The following is a 22,701-nucleotide window of genomic DNA, read 5'->3' on the forward strand; positions in this document are numbered from 1 at the left end:
GTCAGGAGTTTGAGACTAGCCTGACCAACATGGTGAAATCCTGTCTCTACTAAAAAAATACAATTAGCCAGGCGTCGTGCTGTGTGCCTGTAATCCCAGCTACTCAGGAAGCTGAGGCAAGAGAATCGCTTGAACCCGGGAGGTGGAGCTTGTGGTGAGCCGAGATCTTGCCATTGCACTCCAGCCTGGGCAACAACAGTGAGACTCCATCTCAAAATAAAAAAAAAAGAAAAATCTTCGTACTGTATTTATATACCTTTTTATGTGCATAATTTAAATTGCAATCATATTTTAGATAGTGAGGACTGAATATCTCATTTCGAAGTGTTCCATTAATATGTTTGTCTTTTCTCATATTCTTTGGCTTTTTGATAGATTCAGTAATAAATTATATATGTTATGTAATATATGCACATATACCTATGTACCACTGCCTCATTATCTTACTTGCTTTGCTAAAGTATACTGCCTAAATTTTCATATTGCTTAAATATGAATTTTCCATTCTTTTGAATAGTGATCTATGTTTAGACATTTTGCATTTTACTCTGTAATTTCCATACAGTTCCAATTTTTGTTTCGAATTTTTCTTCATTTGCATCAGCATTCTCCACTTACTTCAGAGATGAAAAACGTTACAGGAATTATTGGTATTTTTAAGCTAATCCCAGTTATCACGGTTATATGTAGTACTCGTACACTCATACACTCATACACTCATACACATTAGACAGATCCCTTGACAGGCACAGGATGCATCATCTTAGTAGTGCAGAAAAGCTTAAAACATGGTTTTGGGTCATAAGCAAAAAAGGGAATACCTGCAGAGTCAACTCTATCATGGTTATTAATGCTTGAGTATTTCTGGGGGCCACTCAATTCCACCCTCTGTTTAGGACCTGGTTAATACTGTAGGGTTTATGAGTTAGGGGAGGACAGATGGCTTTATTTTAGATTGTTAGGCATTGAAAAGCCCCCCGAGAAAGGTCTTGTGAGACAAATAACAATTCAATAAATAGTACCTTATAGATATTCGTATTTTATGGAACCCATAATGTCATATTGGGCCCCTGTGAGTTACGCCACAGCCCCGGAGATATCTGCAAACTGCAGCTCATGTCTCCATGACAAAGGCGCGTTTTGGGGGTCAGGGTTCTTGCTTCATTTGTTGTGTGATTTCAGTCTTGCAAAGTCTGATAATGCTAAACTTATGGTAAAAGAGCTACTCATGCAAGTGCAGAAAGGTCAGTCTTATCTTGTGGCAGTAAATGCACAGCTGGGAAAATTATTCTTCCATCAGGAAACTACCTTAAGGGAACATAATTTTCTTTGAAGTATAACATTTTAAAGTTGTCAGAGACTTTAGAGATTGGCTCGTACAAACTGCTACTTTCACAGAGGAGGAAGTTTTGGTACAGGAGGCTTGGAGACTTCAAAAAGTCACAAAGCAGGTTAATACCAGAGCCAGTTCCGGACTCTGCATTCCCAACATCTAATTCAATGCTGTTTCCACTGTACCATGCTGATTTTGGGGAGGTGGATGTCTATATTGCCAAAAATGCTTTAGAGGATGATTTTAATCTTATTTGATCTACATGTGAACATATAGGTTTTATTCATGGACTCATTATTCCCTGAGGCAGGCTGCTAGTTAGTTTCATGTTCATATGAAATAGGAATCAGCCTTCACGTAGAAAAATTTCATGAAACATTTGTTTTTTTCACCGTGTTTAGATTTTATTAAAACGAGTGTTGTAAATTGTTAGAAAACCAAATTTGTGGTTTCTGGAAGTCAAAAACAAAGTCAATGTTCAGTTCATCCATGATAAATGGAGAAAGTGTGGGGAGTCCTTTAATTCGTCTGGGGAATTGAAGGATACGGGAAAGGATGACATGATTCAACTCTAAACCTACACTATCTGAAGTGAAGGATTTCATTATTTTCAAGCCATAGCAGACCTAGCTGTGGTCCTCCTGCACGGGATGAATACGTAGGTCTTACCACATGTGGCTCACCCTGTGAGTATTCAGCAGCATGCAAGTGGTCTAATCTCAGGGATGAGAGAGGTCATGAGTTTAGTGCAACCTCAGCATTCAACAGCTGCAACATTTCTAAAGGCTTACTCTCAGTATTCTTCTTGTCACAACTTAGTAACAAAATGTTTGCTGAGCCAGCACGCTCTTCACACTACACTTTGGGTAGCACGGCTCTACGGAACAGAGATCATGGATTTAAATTCAACAACATCCACATCTTCCTTCTTAGAGTAGAAGGTTGTTCTAGGCCTGACCTCTCCCAGGGAGCTACAGGGGAAGTCTGATTGGCATGGACACCTTTGATCAGGGAGGGCAGAACTTTCTCTCTGACAGAAAACTGTTACTTGGTAGGGGACTTGGTAAGTTGAAGGTACAGGAACTGTTATAAATTCCTTTGACCCCTTGCTATTCTCACTAGAGCACAGTAATAGTAAACATAATGGGAGCAAGAAGAGCAGCCTTTTGCTGTTATTTAGAGCTCCCTTTCATCATTTAAAAAGTTTGCTGTTATGGGGCTCTACTGTATTTCACATTTAGAATTCTAGGCTACTTGAGATGCTAGGGAAATTACAGTTTGCAGGAAGACCCAAAATGTGGCTAAGGAATAACTTTTTTTAATAGGTAGAAGTATCTGTAGACAGCTCCAGCACCTTAAGGTAGAGTGAGTTTTCTTTTTTACTTTTTGAGACGTTGTTTTGCGCTTGTTCCCCAGGCTGGAGTGCAATGGCACAATCTCGGCTCACTACAACCACCACCTCGGGGGTTCAAATGATTCTCCTGCCTCAGCCTCTTGAGTAACTGGGATTACAGGCACACCTGCCACCATGCCCGGCTAATTTTTTGTATTTTTAGTAGAGACAGGGTTTCACCATGTTGGCCAGGCTGGTCTTGAACTCCTGACCTCAGGTGATTCACCTGCCTCGGCCTCCCAAAGTGCTGGGATTACAGGCGTGAACCACCGCGTCCAGCCGGTATAGTGAATTTTCTATCACTGGGCAACTGCAAGGAGGATGTCATGCTTAGACGAGTTTCACATAAGGAGATGCTTCAATCGCCACATTCTACTCTCTAGACCCACCCCTTGCTATCACATAAGCAGGTCCTGAGGTCAGGGACAGCAAATGCCACACAGAAGGTCGCAGAGGGTTAGTGAAGGAGATAGCACAGAATTGAGGGCTCTTTCTTCTTTACTGCAGAGTTCTGTCCACCGTCATGCCATGCTCAGTAATGTTTACTTTTTGTTAGATAAAAAAGTGGAATGTTGGGAGTAAATTACATGTATTCCTTTCAGCAGATTTGTTTTCATGGTTAAGTCTCAAGTCTTAGTAATTCTTAAAAATAGGATTATACTTCACGAAAAATTATCATACATATCAAAAGACCAGGCAAAGTGTTAGAACGACAGCCGGGGTGTTTTTGTACTTCTAAATCACATATAATCTCAGCCAGCCTCCTAAATCACTCTAAATAATATATGTTCCAAAAACAGAAATAGTGGTTGCCTCTTATTTCACTAGATATGTCAAAAGTTAATTAGAATATTTGGAATGTCTTCTGAGCTTCTTAGCAAAAGTTGCTAAAACTGAAAAAGCCTCATTTATTAAATCTGAAATCATCCAGGATTTTTTCTTTTTAATCCTGAGAGGCATCTGTTTAGATAAATTCATTTTATCTCTTTAAATCTGATTATGTGGCTATCCTCATGCTGATGAAACATTGCTGGCAAAGAATCAGCATTTTTCATCTCAAATCTGCTATAAGGGAGTGTTACTGCATCAATGTTTGGTGAACATTATTTATTTCTTTTTTCCCCCTATAATATATTCAAGTTAAACACTCACTGGGAAATAGTTTATAATGTCTGCAGGCAGTTAAAAATTACTTACTGAAAATAGTAACAACAACCAACATATGCAGTGTTTATTTACTGTGTACCAAGTGCTATTTTAAGTGCTTTGCATATATTGATTAATCGAATCTTCATAGTAATCATATGAAAGATGTACCATTATTAATTCTCTTTTACATATGAGGAAATAGAACAGGACATGAAGAGATGAGGAAACCAGAATTTGATCCCAAGGAATCTGGTTCCAGGGTCTGTGTTCTTAACTAATAAGGAATGTCCTATCTCTTTCGATACACAGAACAGCAAACTTATGGCTTGGCTAATGTTTCAACAGAATTAACAAATTTTCTAAATAATTGAAATAAGTAGCGGTGGGGTCTTTCTATTACAGCCAGAGCTGTTGCAACTCTTGTACTCATAATGTACAGAAACTCTTTACCTGACTTTTAATAGCTTACACTTGTTTAGACAAAAATTTAGACTGTGTTTTAGGAAGTTCAACAGTTGGAACCTGGAAAAAATGTGACTATTGTTTATATTGTTTCCTTTCCTTTAACAGTATTTTGCTTTTCATATAGTTCCACTATTTTTAGTTACAGGATTTCCACCACACGATGTAAATAAAGTATGTGCAAATTCTAGGGTGTAGTGTGGTCTGAAGCCTGATGGAAACTCCATTTTATAAAATAACCCTCTAATGTTTCTTTTTTATTGAGATAACTATTATTTATCACATGATTTCTTCCACCAGTTATTATAAGACTTTCACAGTTAAGATGTATAATCTCATTTTTCAGTAGAATCAGTAATCATGCAATTCTACTTCACACTAATATGGCTGATGATTTTATATCTCGATCTGTTTATGTATATTTTTACTTTACACACTGAAATATACATTAGAAATAAGTTATTGATACTTGATCTTTTATATCTTATAAAAAGTGATCTTATAAATGTGGCAACTATATGCATATAGAACAAATGAAATGTCACAAGCAATTATATTTTAAAATCTCCAATTTACTTTTACTTTAGGCAAATCCTAATTTAAGACAACCCTTAAAAATTAACCAAAGACATAGAAATTGGCTATGTAGAACTTCATACTTGTGAAATAGGTACATCAGAGGTGAATAGTAGCCTTAAAAGCAACCATTTCTTTTATACATGATTAATATGTTATTTCATTAAATAATAAATTCTCATGCTATTTTGAAAATATGATTTAATTTACAAAAATCACTTTGAAGGAAGATGATCAGAAGAAAATATTTATAGTATAGTTAGGGCCTCTGCCTTTCAAATGTGTATAATATGAACACTGCAGTTGATTATGTCTTTATCTTGATTTGATGAAAAGTTATGACATTTGCTGATTCTCCAACATTTAAACAATTTATGGATTCCCTTTAGAAAATTCCCTCAGCGGGATTTAAACACATTTGCTAAAATATTTTTCATGTTTTTCTCCTGTCTAGAGTTAAAGATTGGTCTATTACGGGCAATCTGCCAGCCTTTGAAAAAGGTTAAATTGACCTCATAGATTTCTTCCCGAATAAATACACTTTTAACCTCCAGAGACCTAGCATTTCTGACACTGATGGTAAAGTTAGCTGGATATTTCCAACGTAAACTAGGGACTCTTATGTGAAGACTGCCTTCCTATGCAGAGTATTTGAGAAATGGCTTTCATCTTATGCTTCCTGAAATGGTTATAACTGTCTGAAATCTATCTCCCTACCATGGCTCATTGCTTCATTTCTACTGGTGCAGTGCTCAATAACTTCTCTGAAATGTCTTTTGGGTTGGTGACAGCACCTAACCACTCCCTGGAAGAAGATGATAAAGGTTAGAGAATCCCTTGTTCCCACAGCTGGTCCAAAGTCCCTAGACCATGAAAGCCAGAAATGACAAGTTTTTTATGATGTTTTAAAACCTATTTTATCCAAGTCATTTTAGACTGAATCACGATTTAATCTGTGTAATCCTCTGGCTTGAGTCTGGGAGGATAGTGATTTGTTACAAGGCATGCTTCTACTGAGAAATATTTCTTACATGAATACTTCATAGCTAATTCGGCTCACAAGAAATTCTGCCACTACTTCCTGTTTTGCACAATGCAACTACATGTTGTGTTGTATTTAACAGGTATTCATACATCTTGTCTCCCTATTGCTATTCAGATCTTCATGTCTTGCTCATGATTTTATACCTTTTTCTCTCCTAAGTGCCAACCTCAGTACTGACAAAATATAAATTGAGCTGAATTAAACTGAATTACCTCACTCTGTTTCTTGTCTGCATTCCAAGGGCAGCCTTACCATCTTTTGCCTGCCTACCATCTGATAAGTGCTTCTGCAAATGCAATGTATGTGCTCAAGAAGGGCCTCCAAGGCCTAGCATTGCTCTCTGGCCAGGCCTCCAAAAGTCTTTGAGATCTTGGGCACCGGCACGTCTTCTGGACTTTTCTGTCCTTTAGCAGAAGACAGACAGTGCAGAGATGACTGACAGTAAGGAAGCTGAACAAAGACCAAACCAAAATATTTATAAATCTAGAGAGATTGAAAAAATAGGACTAATAGCTAGAGGTAAAGGTTGAATAATTATGGTGATGATGTTACGAGTGATAGTTACAATAATATCTAATGTTTTTATTGCTTACAGTGTACTAAGTGGTAGTATAAACATATTACCACTATTAAGTCATTAAAGCCTCAAAATAATTTTGAGTTAGAAATCATCCTCAATTTATAGACTGGGAAATCAAGGTACAGAGAGTTTAAGTTACTTGCCAAGGTCTACGTAATTTATATGTAGTAGAACCCAGGCTCTGTGGGTTCAGATCTCCATCAAAAATAGTTTCCTGTAGGTTTTACTTTATATCCCAGCATAGGATGTTGGCCATATTTCTTGAGAAGACTAGCTGGTATTCCCATTCTCCGTTCCACGGGCTAAAAGCATTATCATCCTTGGATGATGGTTCACACGGGTCATTGGGAAATCTATTCTTTTAGGCCTCATATGGTTCTTTTTTTCTTTTTCTTTTTTTTTTAGACGCATTCTCGCTCTGTCGCCCAGGCTGGAATGCAGTGGTGCAATCTCGGCTCACTGCAAGCTCCGCCTCCCGGGTTCCCGCCATTCTCCTGCCTCAGCCTCCCGAGTAGCTGGGACTACAGGCGCCGCCACCACACCCGGCTAATTTTTTGTATTTTTAGTACAGACAGGGTTTCACCATGTTAGCCAGGATGGTCTCAATCTCCTGACCTCGTGATCTGCCCGCCTCAGCCTCCCAAAGTGCTGGGATTACAGGCGTGAGCCACCGCGACGGGCCCCATATGGTTCTTAGACATTATCATGACTATCCTTTCTTCTTCTGGGAAAAAAAAATGTGACTTGCTACACTATCACTGTGAGACCAAAGTTTGCACTATCTTATTATTCCATTCCATAAGGTAATTAATAGAATTCCAACAAGAAGAAAGGACAGAGCCTTTGTACATTTGTAACTTCCTGTGAGAGAGAAAACCAGAATCCTAGTATACTATTTCTGAAAGGAAAAGTTGGAATTGGCTTTCATTGTTGTCAGTTGTCTTAGATATAAAAGATGGAAATAGGTCATGTAGCCCCTAGGAAAGCTGAACCCAAGTTGTGTCCACAGATCTTGGCCATGAACTGACTGATCTTGGTACCTTCTGAGATGTTGGTGGTGGTCCCAGGGAGTTGGGAGCGAAGGAAATCCTGTACTGTTCAGACTTGTGAAACAGTTGAAAGGACCAAACAATTTCATCAGCAGAGAACAGAGAAACCAATAGAGTAAATATTGGATTATTAACTAGTATTATCTCAAGCAGAAATGAGAAGGATTTTATTAAAAATTCTCTTAAATAGGCCGGGAGTGGTGGCTCATGCCTGTAATCCCAGCACTTGGGAAGCCAAAGCTGGTGCATCACAAGGTCGGGAGTTCGAAACCAGCCTAGCCAACATGGTGAAACCCTGTCTGTACTAGAAATACAAAAATTAGCTGGGTGTGGTGGCACGTGCCTGTAATCCCAGCTACTTGGGAGGCTGAGGCAGGAGAATCATTTGAACCTGGGAGGCGGAGGTTGCTGTGAGCCAAGATTGCGCTATTGCACTCCAGCCTGGGCAACAGGGGGAGACTCCATCTCAAAAAAAAGAAAAAAAAAAAAAAAAAACTTAGAGTCTGTTGAAGTTCTGAATTATTAACACACTGCCCCATAAACATAGTCCATTAATTAATTTAATGCTGATCACCTCATATTCAGAGAAGAATTTCCCCAAACATCTCCAACAGTACCTGGACACTTGATAAACGTTCTGCCTCCCTTTAACCTTGTCCAGCTAATTGGTCTTGTGGTGCCTGAGACCATTTGACCAAATAGGCTATTACATTTCCCATAGTGCTTGAACTGTAAGTCCCAGAGTGTTGATAATATGTTTTCACTTAGTGAAAACATAATGCTTAATAAGCATCATTAGCTGAGGGATCGAAACTTAGAGTTGCTTTTTTTTTTTTTTTTTTTTGATGGAGAAAGTGAGATAGACTCTCAGGATGTCCATCTAAAGTTTCATGACAATACATGGAACTGAATTGATGATTTTATCCTATTCTCTTGTGTAAATACAGTCCTTGATGATCAGTGTTTCTCCACATATGAATGACTCTGAAGGAAAACTGCCACTGCCTCCCCGTCTCAGTCATGTCTTAGCTTGAGCTAGCACTTGCTTAAAAAATTTCCACTGGGTGCAGTGGCTTATGCCAGCAATCCCAGCACTTTGGAGGCGGAGGTGGGTGGATCATGAGGTCAGTTCAAGACCAGCCTGGCTGAGACGGTGAAACCCCGTCCCTACTAAAAATACAAAAAAAAACAACAACAACAAAAGTATCTGGGCGTGGTGGTGGGTGCCGGTTATCCCAGCTTCTCAGGAGGCTGAGGCAGAGAATTGCTTGAACTCAGGAGGTGGAGGTTGCAGTGAGCCGAGATCACGCCATTGCACTCCAGCCTGGGCGACAGAACGAGACTCCGTCAAAAAAAAAAAAAAAAAAAAAAAAATTCCACTTAACTCCCTCAGCTTCATATGAGCTCAGGTGATACATAGTGGAATCTCACCTAAGCTATTTTAAAAAACTAAATTTTGGTTTCTTCATGTTAAGAACTGAATACCTCAGATCTAAAATGTAGAGTAGCATGCTGTCTGCAAGAACAGCCAAGTCTAGGAGAAAAAGTCAATGGATTTTGAATGAAATTTTAGCAAGCGACTTCTCGGCACACATTTCAAGGACAAACTTCACTAAGCACATCCCTTGCTTGTGGCCTAGCGACCAAATGTGAGGCGTTTGAGTATTTTATTTGGTCATGGATCTTGATAATGTCTGAATCCCTTTCCTCCCTACAACTGGCCATTCTTTGGCTATAAAATGATTTAAAATCAACTTGAAAGTAAAAAGACAAGTTTTCATCATTTGGGTGCTGCCAGAGGAATATTGCTTTTCTGAGAAGAAATACCCTTTAAATTACACTGTGCGTGATGAGAAAATGCTTCTCATTAGAAGTTTCCTTGTGATTGAGTGGAGATAGACCCATCTTAGCAAACAACCTGTGCTCCAACAACTGATCAGGATGTTCCAGGTTAGATTAGGCAAATGCAGCTTTCCTTATTCATTGTACAGCCCAAGAGAGGTTATTTTCTTTAACTGAGAGAGAAAGGGCTGGAGGAGGGAGACACTGATGGCGTAGCAGAGGTGAAACATGTTAATGTGGAACCAGGTCAGGACTGAGTCCTTGTGACTGTACCTGCTGTCACTCAGTGATTTAGGGCAGAGCTACCCCGAGAGCAAAAAACCCGAAACGTTTCTTTCCCTTGAGGAATAATCCAGCTTAAGAATCTGAATGTACATCCCTCTGACGCTTTCTGACAGCTTACCATCCTCAAGGGGAAAACTAAATCGGATTTAGTCCTTGTTCTCTTTCTGCAAATACATTTCTTCTCGGTAAACTGGGTTGTTGGGCCACACACTGACTTGTAAAATGAGGAACTTGGCAACAGAGTCTCTTCTTGTGTGGGTCCCTATCCATCCAACTCTCTCTCCCTCCCTCTTTCTCTCTCGGCTTCCTTCCTTTGCTCCTTCATTCACTCTCCCTCCCTCGCTCTGATAGAAACCCACCTCTCCCAGAGTTTACTTGTTCACTTATTGAAAATATAGTTTTCTGAATGCCTACTATGTGGCCAGGCACTCTTTTAGATTCTGGTGACTTAATGTCATACAAAGAAGACTGAGTTTCTACCCTCACAGAACTGACTTTCTAGAACTCTCTGAATTTTGCTGAATCTTGGCTCTTCCTTTGCTAGCTTTGTAACTTTGGAGTAAGTTATCTAGCCTCTCTGTGCCTCATTTTCCTCATCAATAGGGACAATATTGGTATTTATCTCAACTGGTCTTTTTTTTTTTTTTTTTTTTTATTGAGACGGAGTTTCACTCTTGTTGCCCAGGCTGGAGTGCAATGACGCGATCTCGGCTCACTGCAACGTCTGCCTTCCAGGTTCAAGCGATTCTCCTGCCTCAGCCTCCTGAGTAGCTGGGATTACAGGCATGTGCCACCATACTGGGCTAATATTTTTGATTTTTAGTAGAGACGGGGTTTCTCCATGTTGGTCAGGCTGGTCTCGAACTCCTGACCTCAGGTGATCCACCTGCCTTAGCCTCCCAAAGTGCTGGGATTACAGGTGTGAGCCATAGTGCCCGGTCCTCAGTTGGTCTTTTTTAAAGATAAAATGAGGTAATACACGTAAAGCACTTAGAAACAGAACGTGTGGCTCAGGGCTAGTGCACAGGGCATACTGATATTTTTATTGATGCTTTTTGTACTGTCATCACATTCTTCCTCTCTGAGTTGCTTACTGTTTCATCATTTTCCTGGTGACCTGAGAGAACGCTTGCATTGATGCCTCATTTTCAGGACCAGGGAGAAAGCAGGAGCCCTCTCAGAAAATGCTCAGGGAGCAGCAGTTGTGAGCATAGCACGTGCCTGTTCAGTGGAAGTGCATTATCCAAACATGTTGTAATGTAGTCATTCAGGGTCCTGCCAGAAAAAAGGAGAACCAACTCTTTTTATTTTTAAAGAGGGGCATGAGAAAGAAAAGATCAAAGTGAGCGGCCGGGCGCGGTGGCTCAAGCCTGTAATCCCAGCACCTTGGGAGGCCGAGACGGGTGGATCACAAGGTCAGGAGATCGAGACCATCCTGGCTAATACGGTGAAACCCCGTCTCTACTAAAGAATACAAAAAACTAGCTGGGCGACGAGGTGGGTGCCTGTAGTCCCAGCTACTTGGGAGGCGGAGGCAGGAGAATGGCGTGTATATGGTGCATAAATAAATTTTGTGTTTAGACTTGGGTCCCATCCCCAGGCTATCTCATTATGTATGTGCAAACATTCTAAAATCTGAAAATATCCAAAATTCTAAAAACATCTGGTCTGAAACATTTCTGATAAGGGATCCACAGGCAGTGCATAGATCCTGTGTACAGTGGCAAAGTCAGGTCTATTGCTTTTTCGAAGAACAGCACAGCCTCTTTCCCTTGTATTTGTACTGAACATCTTGAAGGAAGTAGAATCTTCTCTGCCGTCTGCTAGCCCATTTCCCAGTACTTTCAAACTCGTTGGTATTGCTGAATGAGATAAATCATTTCAGATATTTTTTCAGATATACCAAATTCTACCTTGGCAGTGCCCCTCTGTCCTGTGAGCCTTGCAAGTGACTTTCCTGGTTTCTGACAAGGACCATGATGAATCACTAGCTTGGGGTGTCTTGTGTCTCTTCACACTATTGATTTTAGGAAAATAACTTTCTGCAGCAAAACCATAATGTCATTTGTCCTTAGAACATCACTGTCCAAAGAAGAAGCAATCATCATGCTGTACCCATACATTAAATAAATGATGCACTTCTTAAAATAAAAAGTGTTTAAAAATCTTTTTTTAACACAGAAGAAAAGTAAGTCCTACTTTTTCCATTACTTTGCTTCTTGATAAAACTCTAGATATAGTTTACTTTTAAAACAATGTATTTTTATTTATTATGATTGTTATTAAACATTATAACTTATTGCATAGTTAATTCCTATTTTGGTGAACCAATACTGTTATACAAAGAAGTGTGTCCTTTTTTTAACCTAACCTTAGTTTTTGTTTCTAAGCTGGTATTTTTCACAAGTCAAAACAGTCCACTCAAAAAATAATAGACATTGGAGACTCAGAAGGATGGCAGGGTGGCAGGGTGGCAGGGCTGACAGATAAGAAATTACTTAATTGGAACAATGTATGTTATTTGGGTGATGGAAACCCTAAAAGTCCTATATCCATCTATCAAAATGCAACTTATACCTCCTAAATCTATAAACAATGTTTAAAAAGGAAATAACAATGAAAGAAGAAAAAGAGTTCATTTTGAACTAGTGGAAATAATAGAAAGGAAAAAATTATTTTAAAAAATACCCTCGGCTGAGCGCAGTGGCTCAGCTTGTAATTCCAGCACTTTGGGAAGCTGAGGAGGGAGGATCACAAGGTCAGGAGTTTGAGACCAGCCTGGCCAATATGGTGAAACCCCGTCTCTACTAAAAATATAAAAATTAAGCGGGTATGGTGGCGGACACCTGTCGTCCCAGCTACTTGGGAGGCTGAGGCAGGAGAATCATTTGAACTCGGGAGGCGGAGGTTGCAGTGAGCTGAGATTGCGCCACTGGACTCCAGCCTGGGCAACAGAGCGAGACTCCATCTCAAAAACAAAAACAAAAACAAAACAAAACAAAAAAACAACCCCCCCAAACAAAAAAAAAAAGAAAACCCAACCAAACAAAAAAACCCATATAGTCCACTCAATGCTGAGGTGACAACTCCATTTTTGGTAATCTGAATATGAATCTTTGACAAGGATGTTTTTAGAGATTGTTTTGGTTACAACTGTTGTTTTCCTTTTATTCACATGCACACCTATCACCATTAATACTTTTTTCCCCCCAAAAATAAGCTTTAGCCCCTTTTCTGTTATAGATTAGCTATGTGACTTGGAGCAGGTAATTTAGCTTCTGAAGGTTTTGTTCTTTTCATAAGTAAAGTGAAGAGTTGAACTTCATGATCTCTGCACCTATTGGATCTATTAAAATCTATTTTTCACTGGAATTAGAGTATTTGAGATTTGATAATAAAAGTACTAAGGCTTCCTCCAAAAGCAAGGCAGAAATCAGTTTCATTACTATGGGAAAGTAATTAAAAAGACCTCAACAATGAAATGCCCTTGACACTAAAACTAAACTCATCCAACTTAATTCTCCTGTGCTGCCTCCGAAGTCTTTTTGAAAAGCTTCAGGCATAGCTGGGAACACGGTCCTTCATCAATGCGGACTCAATATTAGACTAGAGTCTCCCGGGATTTTTTCATTCTTAATTCTCTAACTAAGTTCCAGTATCAACAAATGTTCTTGTCATCTGCTTCTACCTCATCAAGTACAGTACAGAAAGAACAAAATAATGATATTCAAGTATTCTCATTACCAGAATTCTGGATTAAGGAGCCTTTATTTTGTGGGTTCTATAAATGAGTGATTAATTAATGAGCGGTTAGGTTGTATTTGGAATTTTTTTTTTTCTGGTGTAAAGGCAAGAGAGGATATTGAAGATATTGATCTATGCATCTGAGTACACTGAATTGGGGTGGAGTAAATGACATCTCGTTGGGGACCAAAGAAATTGCTTTATGCTGACTGAGGCTCCAGGGATTCCTTATAATGGGATTTTGTAATTATAAATCTTATTTCATTAAAAAAATTGCCCAACATTTTTTTTTCTTTTTTTGGACAGACTCTTTTATCCTCTACCCCAAGTATCAGATAATCACTGAGAACACTTTGTCAGCTTCTTACCTTGAAGAAGGTCATTGTTGATCCATCTCTGACCGCCCCATATTCTATCTTGGTTTGCTTTGCCAGATCATCTGCTGAATCTATGGGGGATTCCATTCTCTCTACTGTCAAGAAGGCAGCCAGATTGGCAGTGTAGGATGAAATGATGATTAGGGTGAAAAACCACCATATCCCTCCAACTATTCTGGTCGATAGAGCTTTGGGCATCAGCTCTGATCCTGTGATGGTATCATCAGAGTAAGGGTGTTAAACACAGTCAGAAGGAAAGGGAAGATGTACAGTTCGACACTATTCTAGGGAGATCAACCCATCAAAGACTTACCATCTTGTATGTAGATGAAATAAATACATTTTATAGAAAATGCATCAAAACCTAAAGCATTTTTTTCAAATCATTAATCACTACTGCTGCTTTAACTATAATTTATCAGTAGCTGATGGTATTAAAACAGTTTTAACCTGGAGATATTCTATGTCTAAAATTTAGTTTAGTTTCTTAGAATTGAAAAGTCAACCCCAAGACTTTTTGCCTTTTATTACTGTCTAAATGCATCTTATAGTGTGAAGTAAAATATTCTATGTCTTTGTATAACTATGAAAATCTTCGAAATGCTAACATTTTCATTTAAGATTAAAGAATGAGAGCAACTTGCAAAATATTAACGTGCCATTTATCACATGTACTTTAATAAAACATTGGGATTTTACAAATAAAATAAGATGCAGCCATACTTGACAGTGGATGAATTAGTTTTTATTGTCTTTTGTTGCCCTAAAAGCTACAATTCTTTTTTCTACTGTAGATTCTTATTTGGCTAAAAAAACACTTTCTCTGCAACGCATAATTTTGTCCTTCAATAAAATGCTGTTTCTTAACTACACTTCAAAGACAGGCTGTTTCTTAGGTGAAAGAAGACTTTCCTGGTAAGAATATACATTTTAGATGTCATTCAGATGATTTTAAATTATGTTTAAATGATAAGAGGCACTTAATGTGTTTACCAAGGAAAACTTCCTCTCTAAAAGAAAGGGTTTATGAGCTAAGTTTACTGACGTAAAAGACAAACATCTTGAAAACAGTCTAGCTCAGTTTTGCTCAGGCTGAGCTGTGGATGTCTATACATTCAGCAGCAGAATTAGAATAAAAGAGAAGTACAATTAGAGTTCACTCCAGTTGTACTGATTCACAAGTGGATTTTGGCTTGTCTATCTGCCTGAAATTTACCATTGATTCTGTACATAGCATATCCTCCACGAACCTGAAGGCATGACAGAGTTTATGTGACTAGAGAAAAAGTGAAAGAAATACACCCTAAATTAAAAATCCCAAAGAGTGAAGTACAGTAGGCCAGATGTCTGGACTATAGGATCGTTTTACTATGCTGATAGGGTGTTTTGAAGCTTTGTAGTTAATAATGGCTTAAGATGGAAAGGAAAATTGGAGTTCACCAATCTACCAATAAATGAATTTGTGCTCTGGTTTAGTCTATAAACAGATGCACATACTGCTCAGGAAATCAAAGCTAGCTCAAGGACAGTGATAAGCCGATCAAGGTTGGCAGAGTTTCTGGGCTTTAAATTAACGGATATATTCTCCTAATGCTGTTACATATCTTTGTGTTTTATTCCCTTTTAATGAGGGAAATAGTTTGACAGCGATTTGTGTTTCCTTCTGTCGTTTGTTTGAATTTGAGTGGGTAATATTACACAGACTTATAATAGTTTTCCATTAAATTGCCTCCAAGGATTTAGTGGAATGGTTTGCTGCTGTTGTTTTAATATTGTGGTTTTAATGGGATTTATATGCCTGTGGGTGTGTGTGTGTTTAATGCCCAAGGTTGTTTCATATCTTTGTACTTAATTGATCTAGCAGTCTTGTGGCAATGTGATATTATTTTAGATCTTTAGTTGGTTATTCAAATACCATTTATTTCATAAAATAGCCATAGGAAATAAATAACAGTTAATAGATATATTTTCTTAGCTTATAGGTGCAGATTTTCTGCTGTAAATTTATTCTTTTGTTATTTGGTTGCATTTATGAAAAGATAAGGTTTTCACTTATTTGTATATTTGTATAATTATGTATTATATGGCATTAAGACTGGACAGACAGGTGAACAACGGGCTGTTGACATGTAATAATTCTAATTCACGTCTTTCACATTGTAGAATGCATATTTAAACTTTTGGATAAAGTTACCTTAGAAACTGAGTAAAAATATTAATAGAAATGTATTGAGATCACATTTTAAACCCTTGTTAGATGGCATCCATTAGATTTCTCAATGTTTCTTGGTGTTTTCTATTTTTGTCTAATTTTGTGAATTTTATAATTCTCCATGTTAATTAGAAATGCTTAGAAACCGCTTCTTTCAAGTAGAGAGGATTTGTGTAAGTTTAGTACTCTAGAGGATGAAATTATACAAACACTAAAAGTTGAGTAAAACATTACTAGAAAATATTCAGGATGAGAGACAGTACTTGCTGAAGTCTCTTTAGTGCCTTTTATGGCAGACATGACAGCCAATCCTGATCCAGACTTTGCTCACGCTCTGTAGAAAAGAGAAAGTCTGATCATCACATTAAAAAAAAAATTCAACAAAATGGTTTCCAATCGAGTACAGTGACAAGCTTCTGCTAACAGGAGAGCAACAGAGGATAACTACCTGGTTCAATACCACATGCATGCTAGAGACAGATGCACTAACAGTCACAAGTGCCTCAAGTTTGTACCTGGAAAGATTTGTTGCACCTGACAAATGTTTGTAAACTTCTTGAAAGACAAGCAGAGTCTGGTTGGGGCTGACTGTCATGTACCCAAGGTAGTGGTAACTAACAGACACTGCATCCCACAGTGTGCTGTGGATGATGGTAAACTCCAAACAGGTAAAAGATGAAAGGTAAATTCCGGGGGTGGGTGCACTCATATGACAGAAGGCAGTCACAGCCATATGCCTGCACAGGCCTGCTGCATGCTCTGTGAAACCTAAAAGTATATATATATATTCTAATGTTGGAGAAGACAAGCTATCAGAAGGAGCAGGGGTCTCCTTCACTCTTAAAGTAATTGCTCACAAAATAAATATCCTAAAAATTAAATGCATGGGTAAAGCAGTATATGGGGTTTCCTGCAGGATGTATACCTCTGTGCTATGCTCTAAGTTTATGCAAATGATTTCTAGTAAATCAGATGGTATCTATACCTATTTAGCAGTGCCCACACAAACCACACTTAATTGTGTAACTAGGATTTTCCCACTTTCTTCAACTATTTACTATTTCAGTATTAGAATTTGGTATTTCTATAGTCTCTCTCTCTAATTTGAAGATCCAAAAGATAACTATTTCAAGTATTATAGCAATTCCCTAATGAGAAACCTTAGGGTTCATCCCCAAGTAGCAAACATGTTTAATGTATATCCCAGTGGAATTTTCCTTTGCCAATGTATTTTGCGGCTTGTTGTCAAATGAGCAGATATTCCAAACACAACAGCTTCTGTGACTTATGATATTCTTATATTAGTGCATTTAATCCTGGAAGAATTTTCTATACCATATGCCTGGCACTGAAGCTGAAAAAAAATCACAAAAGAAATGGAGTTCTTCCAAAGGTTAAAGCGACTTCCCCTTCCCCCACTACAAAAGCAGAATCCCCCAATTCATAGGAAATGTATAAAATAGATTACATTTCCATGGTCAAATTTTATTTCCCCAACTCCTACAGTTTATTGTTGCTATGGTTACCAATTGAGGGAGATTGTGAAAAGTTACTGGGAAGCTAAAATCAATCTCAGTAGGGTTTGCCAGAGTAGCAATTAGGTGGAAGTCCTAGGTAAGGTCAGCAATTGGAAGAATCTCAGTGGATTTAATCTGCAAAGGATTTAAATTCTGCCCCTTTAAACCTCTGACTCATGGAGTTACGGCTGAGAAGGAAAAACCGTCATCTCCATCTATGCAAATTTATAAACAATTTCTAAGGTACATTATCTTTTGCTGCCCACAGGAAAATTTGTATTTATTGCTTGATAGAAGTGTTATTTTAGATATAGAGCAAGGGAGTTCCATTTTGCTTCATCTTCAGAACCGGCTAGAAAGTCTGTTGCTATTTTCTTAAGTTCCTGAGATGGTGTTTCATCCTACCCTCTAGCTTCATGGTGGAGTTTACCAGCATGAAAGCCTGTCAGCACACTGTGGGATGCGTGTGACAAAGATAGGCAACCGGTGTACCTTGCTGCATGAGAGCTCCAACTCCAAACCAGAAACTATTTAGTAAAGTAAAATTGTTTTCCACCACGTCTGAGTCAGGGTTGCATGGGTGGGGGTTATACCACTCGTAGGGTGTAAACCTGTGGTAGTTAACAGAAACAGTCTGTAAATATCAGAGAAACACACAGGACACCAGCAAAACCAAAACCTCTGGAGCAATGCAGAAAACCCAACAATGATGGCGAAAGCTTCAAACCAAAGGAGTAAAGGCCATAGTCATAAACTTACAGCTTTGGTGGGCAAAGTGCAAAGAGCCTTGAGACGTTAATATTTACCAGACTTCTTATTGCTAGGCAAATTGGTCAGCTGGAATTGTACTCCTCAGCTCTAGGTCTACTGAATTCTTCTGAGTTTTCATTCATTTCCATATTACTGAACAACTAGATGAACTGTAAAGAAAGGTTCACTCATCCCAAGTATTTACCCCACCAAGTAGTGATGAACGTGACACACACTTGTTGCATAGCAACTACAGTGTCAAGGTACTGTGTTGCTAGGTCCTGTGGGAGACACAAAAAAGAGGGTGACTTGCCTTCAAGGGGTTTGTGTGGACAGATGGTTAGAAGGAATCTTAGTGGCAGTCTAGCCATTTTGTAATGCATCAGAGGGGTTGCAAACTGAATAAATTAGTAAACAAAATATAGAGTTGAATTTGGAGTGTATTCGATGCTTTTTGAATAGTCCATGGGGAAAAAAATCACAATCCTAAATGAAGAGACAAGGCTTACATTTGGAATTATCCTGGTCCAGGCCTAATGGTATATATTAGTATTAACTACATAGCATGCCTCCCTGGAGAATTTCTAATTCATAATTTCTTTTTGATTTGTTTTAAATTGGTTCTCAGAACTATGGCCTGTGGTCACTTAATCACCAATCCTGGTTCGGTAAGTGGTATGTTTTCTATAGCATTATTATAGCTCTACTTCCATGGTGGTGTGCTACAGGCAGTAAACGTTTCTGGAAAAACAACTAGTAGTGTGGGAAGTCAACTTTGAACAATTCACTCAACCTCTCTGGCCTCAATTTCCTTATTTGTGAAGAGGAGGAAATCCAGATATCTCTGAGGGTGTACTTAAAATAAAAATCTGTGGAACCAAATACATTTTTGGTTCTTACTCTATTTTTTAAGCATCTGTCTGGCCTATGTAGCCCAAAGGAGGTCTCTGCCCTGTGGCTGCTTTTGAGGGCTATCTTGCCAAGTGGTACTTATTTTTCCAAAAAGACATTAGCAGAAGCTCAACGAAGTGATCTGGAAATAATTTAAAATGCAGTAATTTTTAGCACTGGAAGATTTGCCATTTGTCATTGCGTCTTTCCAACGCAAGCAGGAGTGTTAGAGTAATGTTAAAACATCATTCTCCAGCCATAAAGTTTCAGCAGTAAACAATAGCAGGTTGCTGACACACTGGAGAGAACTGGGCTTAAGGTGAATACATTATCTATATGAAAAGCAGGGCATGCTGTGAATCCAGCACAAGGAACTGAGCAGACAATTCTTCTTCATGAAAAGCCATTTTCTAGATCTCCAGACACCTTCTGGAAAGTGTTCAGTGCCTCCTCACTGAGTCTTAGGGGGACTGGGATAACAGTCTCGTAGTTTATCCCAGCATAATGGAATCCGACTCATTACTGCAGCTTCTCCACAGCTGCAGGGTACACCATGCAGGTTCCTATGAACCTGATGAATATAGCTTTAATTGACAATGCCGTGCCAATACATTTTAATTAATGTTTCAACAATATAATTAAGTTTTGGATTTGCACACTCTTATAGCCATAGTAGTTTGCTGAGCTGAAGAAATGAATACCAATATTAATGAACCTATTAATTGAAACAGCATGCAGAGTAAAGATCCCATTACTTAAACACTATCATTGTCACTTGTACAATAAGTTAAAAATATTAATTGAAATAAATTAAGAGCCTAATGTATTCAAGAGAAGGGGTTTTATTTTTTCAAATAGACCATAAGACTTGGCAACCACCAACCCCTCAGTATTCTGACATTTCTCTCCCAGATATGCTCCCATCGATGAGCTCATCCCTTCCCTCTTTGGAATGCTGCTTTTAACTTTGTCTTGTTTCATACTTTGCACTTATAAGAGAGCAATTAATCTAATTTTTGTGTGGCAAAAAGAAAAACTGTCTAAACAGCAATATGATTCTGCCTGCTCTGCAGAGATATTTTAGGTCTTTCTCTCTGGAATTCTGAGTGACTTGTGGAGCATGTGGTCTGGTGAATATTAAACAGTGACATGATGCTGTGCTGTAAGGCACTGGCTTTCTATAAGGCAATAGACCTACCTGTTGCCTGGATGTAGACATTTCAGCTTGGAATTTCTAACACCTGCGTAAAGATAGCCAGTGTGACAGCAGTGTCAGCATTAGGAAGTCTGGTGAAAAGATTAGTATATGACCTACACCAAAGATAATCCGAAACAGCTATCCCCAGATGACTCTCAAGAAATCAATACTGATCTTTACTAACATGATAGAGAAGGGAGCAAACGTGCTTAAACAAGTGCTTAAAACATGCTTAAAACAAAACTTTCATATGGAAGAGTAGCCTTATGTTGAAATGTGAAAGTTCACTTTAGGTTTATGTTTGTTTCTGCCTGGCTTACACTTGAATGGAAGATATAAAACAAGCTCACACTGAAGTTTTCTAATTAAGGGACTAATTTTTATGGCTGAGAATGCACAGTAGGCTGCATTGAGGAGAGAAAAATCCATTCATCTTTCAAGGGAGAATGCTCTATTGAATTTGTAATATAATGGTTGGTTTTGTATTATAACCATAGAATTTACTTTCAAGGGTTTTCTAGATTTTTTTTTTGCCAAACGTCAATTTTAAAAATGTCCATTTTTAAGAAGACATGCATAAATTATAAAATGTAAGCAGACATGCTATCTGGATATTTGATCTATTTAAATTGTTTATGATGGAATAATTTTTTAGTGTTAAATATTTTTCAAAAAGTGGAAACATTGCCAACCACAAAACCAAAACCCTGATGTACGCACTTACTAAATGTCATAGTAATTAAATATTGTTTTCCTTAGTTTATCCTACCGATGTCTACATCTTTATCAATTTAATTCAGTTCAACAAATAATTTTTAGGCATCTTTCTAGTGAGGGCATTTGCTTAAATGCAGTGATGAGGCTTTATTTTTCCCCTTTGAAAGTACGTAAGAGAATACAATTCATAACGTAAATTCCAAAGTCTCTCTAGAGCTATAGATAATCATGAGATTTACTGTTTTTCATTTCCACTTCCCTAACTTGGAATGCAAACCACTAAGGTGATAACTGAGGGTACAGAGTGACGGAATTCATGGTCTCAAACTATGGTGGTAGGAAGTAAAGGTGAATTGGTACATCTACTCAACCAGAATTTTGTTTTTGGGAATCAACTCTAGATATATATATTTGTGGCTTTATGAAGCAGAAGCAGGGGGAGGATTCTAAGGTGTAGAGAAGGCAAATGTAGTTGGAAGTAGAGTCTTCATGACAGTACACTTGTGCCCTGGAGGGAGTTCTTTTCTATATTTCATCACCACACTGTTTCCAAGTTTGCATTGGATGCATAACACCTCCACTTCTGAACCAAGACCAGGGCAAGAAGGCAGCGGAAGAGGAGATAAGAAGAATAAGCTAAATAAGGAAGGACTGGCTTGTAAATGATACTCTTGGTGAGTAGAAATACCAAATGGATTGCATTGATGGTGGTAATGGGGATGCTGTTAACTTAATAGAAATCAAATGAGTGAGGTCCGAAAATACGGAGGTCTGGGTCACCAAGAGCTGTGGAAGAATAGACAAAATAAGGAGGGAAAAGCTACTGAATGGTATGCCGTGCTGACATACTCTGATGACTTAAATAAGGAGATTTAAGCGCACAGCTGGAGTCAAGTGTAAACGGGTACTTTCAGCCTATGTGCTTCGTGAGAACTTTCGGATGCTGCTGGCATTTCTTCTCCCACTGGCTTTGGTCAAGTCATGTAACAAACGATGTATTTGCTCATCAACATTGCCTTGCCTGTTCTACTCATTAACATCACTGCCTAGACAGAGCCTCAGACTGTGAAATATGGAAACTCACGTTTGCCCTGCAAAATATGGAAACTACTGTTGCCCTGGGCTGCATGAATTGCTCTACCATTCCTAGTATCACCCAACAGGTATGGGCCTCCGGACAGAGGTATACAACAACAAGCAAACACAAGATTACTTATTAGAAGGTGCTTCACCTTAGGATAGTCATTTATTAAATGGCCATTCCAAGGCAGTATTAACTTCACTGAGGAGTCAGTAATGAAAAATACACCTCCAAAGGTAAACAATTTATTTTTTGAAAATTTTATACGCAAAGCAATATTTTCTTTGTTTCGAGCGTGGTTTCTCAACCTTGGTGCTATTGACAGTTTGGAGTGAATAGTTCTTTTGGGGGGTGTCTGTCCTGTACACTGTAAGATGTTTGGCAGCATCCCTGGACTCCATCCGCTTGATACCAGTAGCACTCCCTACTCCCAGCCATGACAACTAAAAATATGTTTGTAGACATTTCCAAATGTTCCCTGGGGACCAAAATCCGTCCTA

The 22,701-nt window shown here is 38.5% G+C and overlaps 1 protein-coding gene and 1 long non-coding RNA gene across 2 annotated transcripts in view; one reads left to right on the forward strand and one right to left on the reverse strand.

Annotated features, from left to right (window-relative positions):
- GRIK1 (glutamate ionotropic receptor kainate type subunit 1) overlaps positions 1–22,701 on the reverse strand; it is a 391,857-nt gene that overhangs the window by 11,428 nt on the left and 357,728 nt on the right. Inside the window, exons 13-14 of the mRNA XM_033232264.1 lie at positions 18,057–18,175; positions 13,827–14,044 (exon numbers count right to left, since the gene is read on the reverse strand). Of these exons, the coding sequence (XP_033088155.1) occupies positions 13,827–14,044; positions 18,057–18,175 (337 nt within the window). The remainder of the gene's footprint in view (positions 1–13,826; positions 14,045–18,056; positions 18,176–22,701) is intronic.
- LOC117095658 overlaps positions 1–22,701 on the forward strand; it is a 67,043-nt gene that overhangs the window by 885 nt on the left and 43,457 nt on the right. The window lies entirely within an intron of this gene.

The sequence above is a fragment of the Trachypithecus francoisi genome, unplaced genomic scaffold (assembly GCF_009764315.1).
Source record: "Trachypithecus francoisi isolate TF-2019V2 unplaced genomic scaffold, Tfra_2.0 Lachesis_group14, whole genome shotgun sequence".
In the NCBI taxonomy this organism is placed as follows: Eukaryota; Metazoa; Chordata; class Mammalia; order Primates; family Cercopithecidae; genus Trachypithecus; species Trachypithecus francoisi.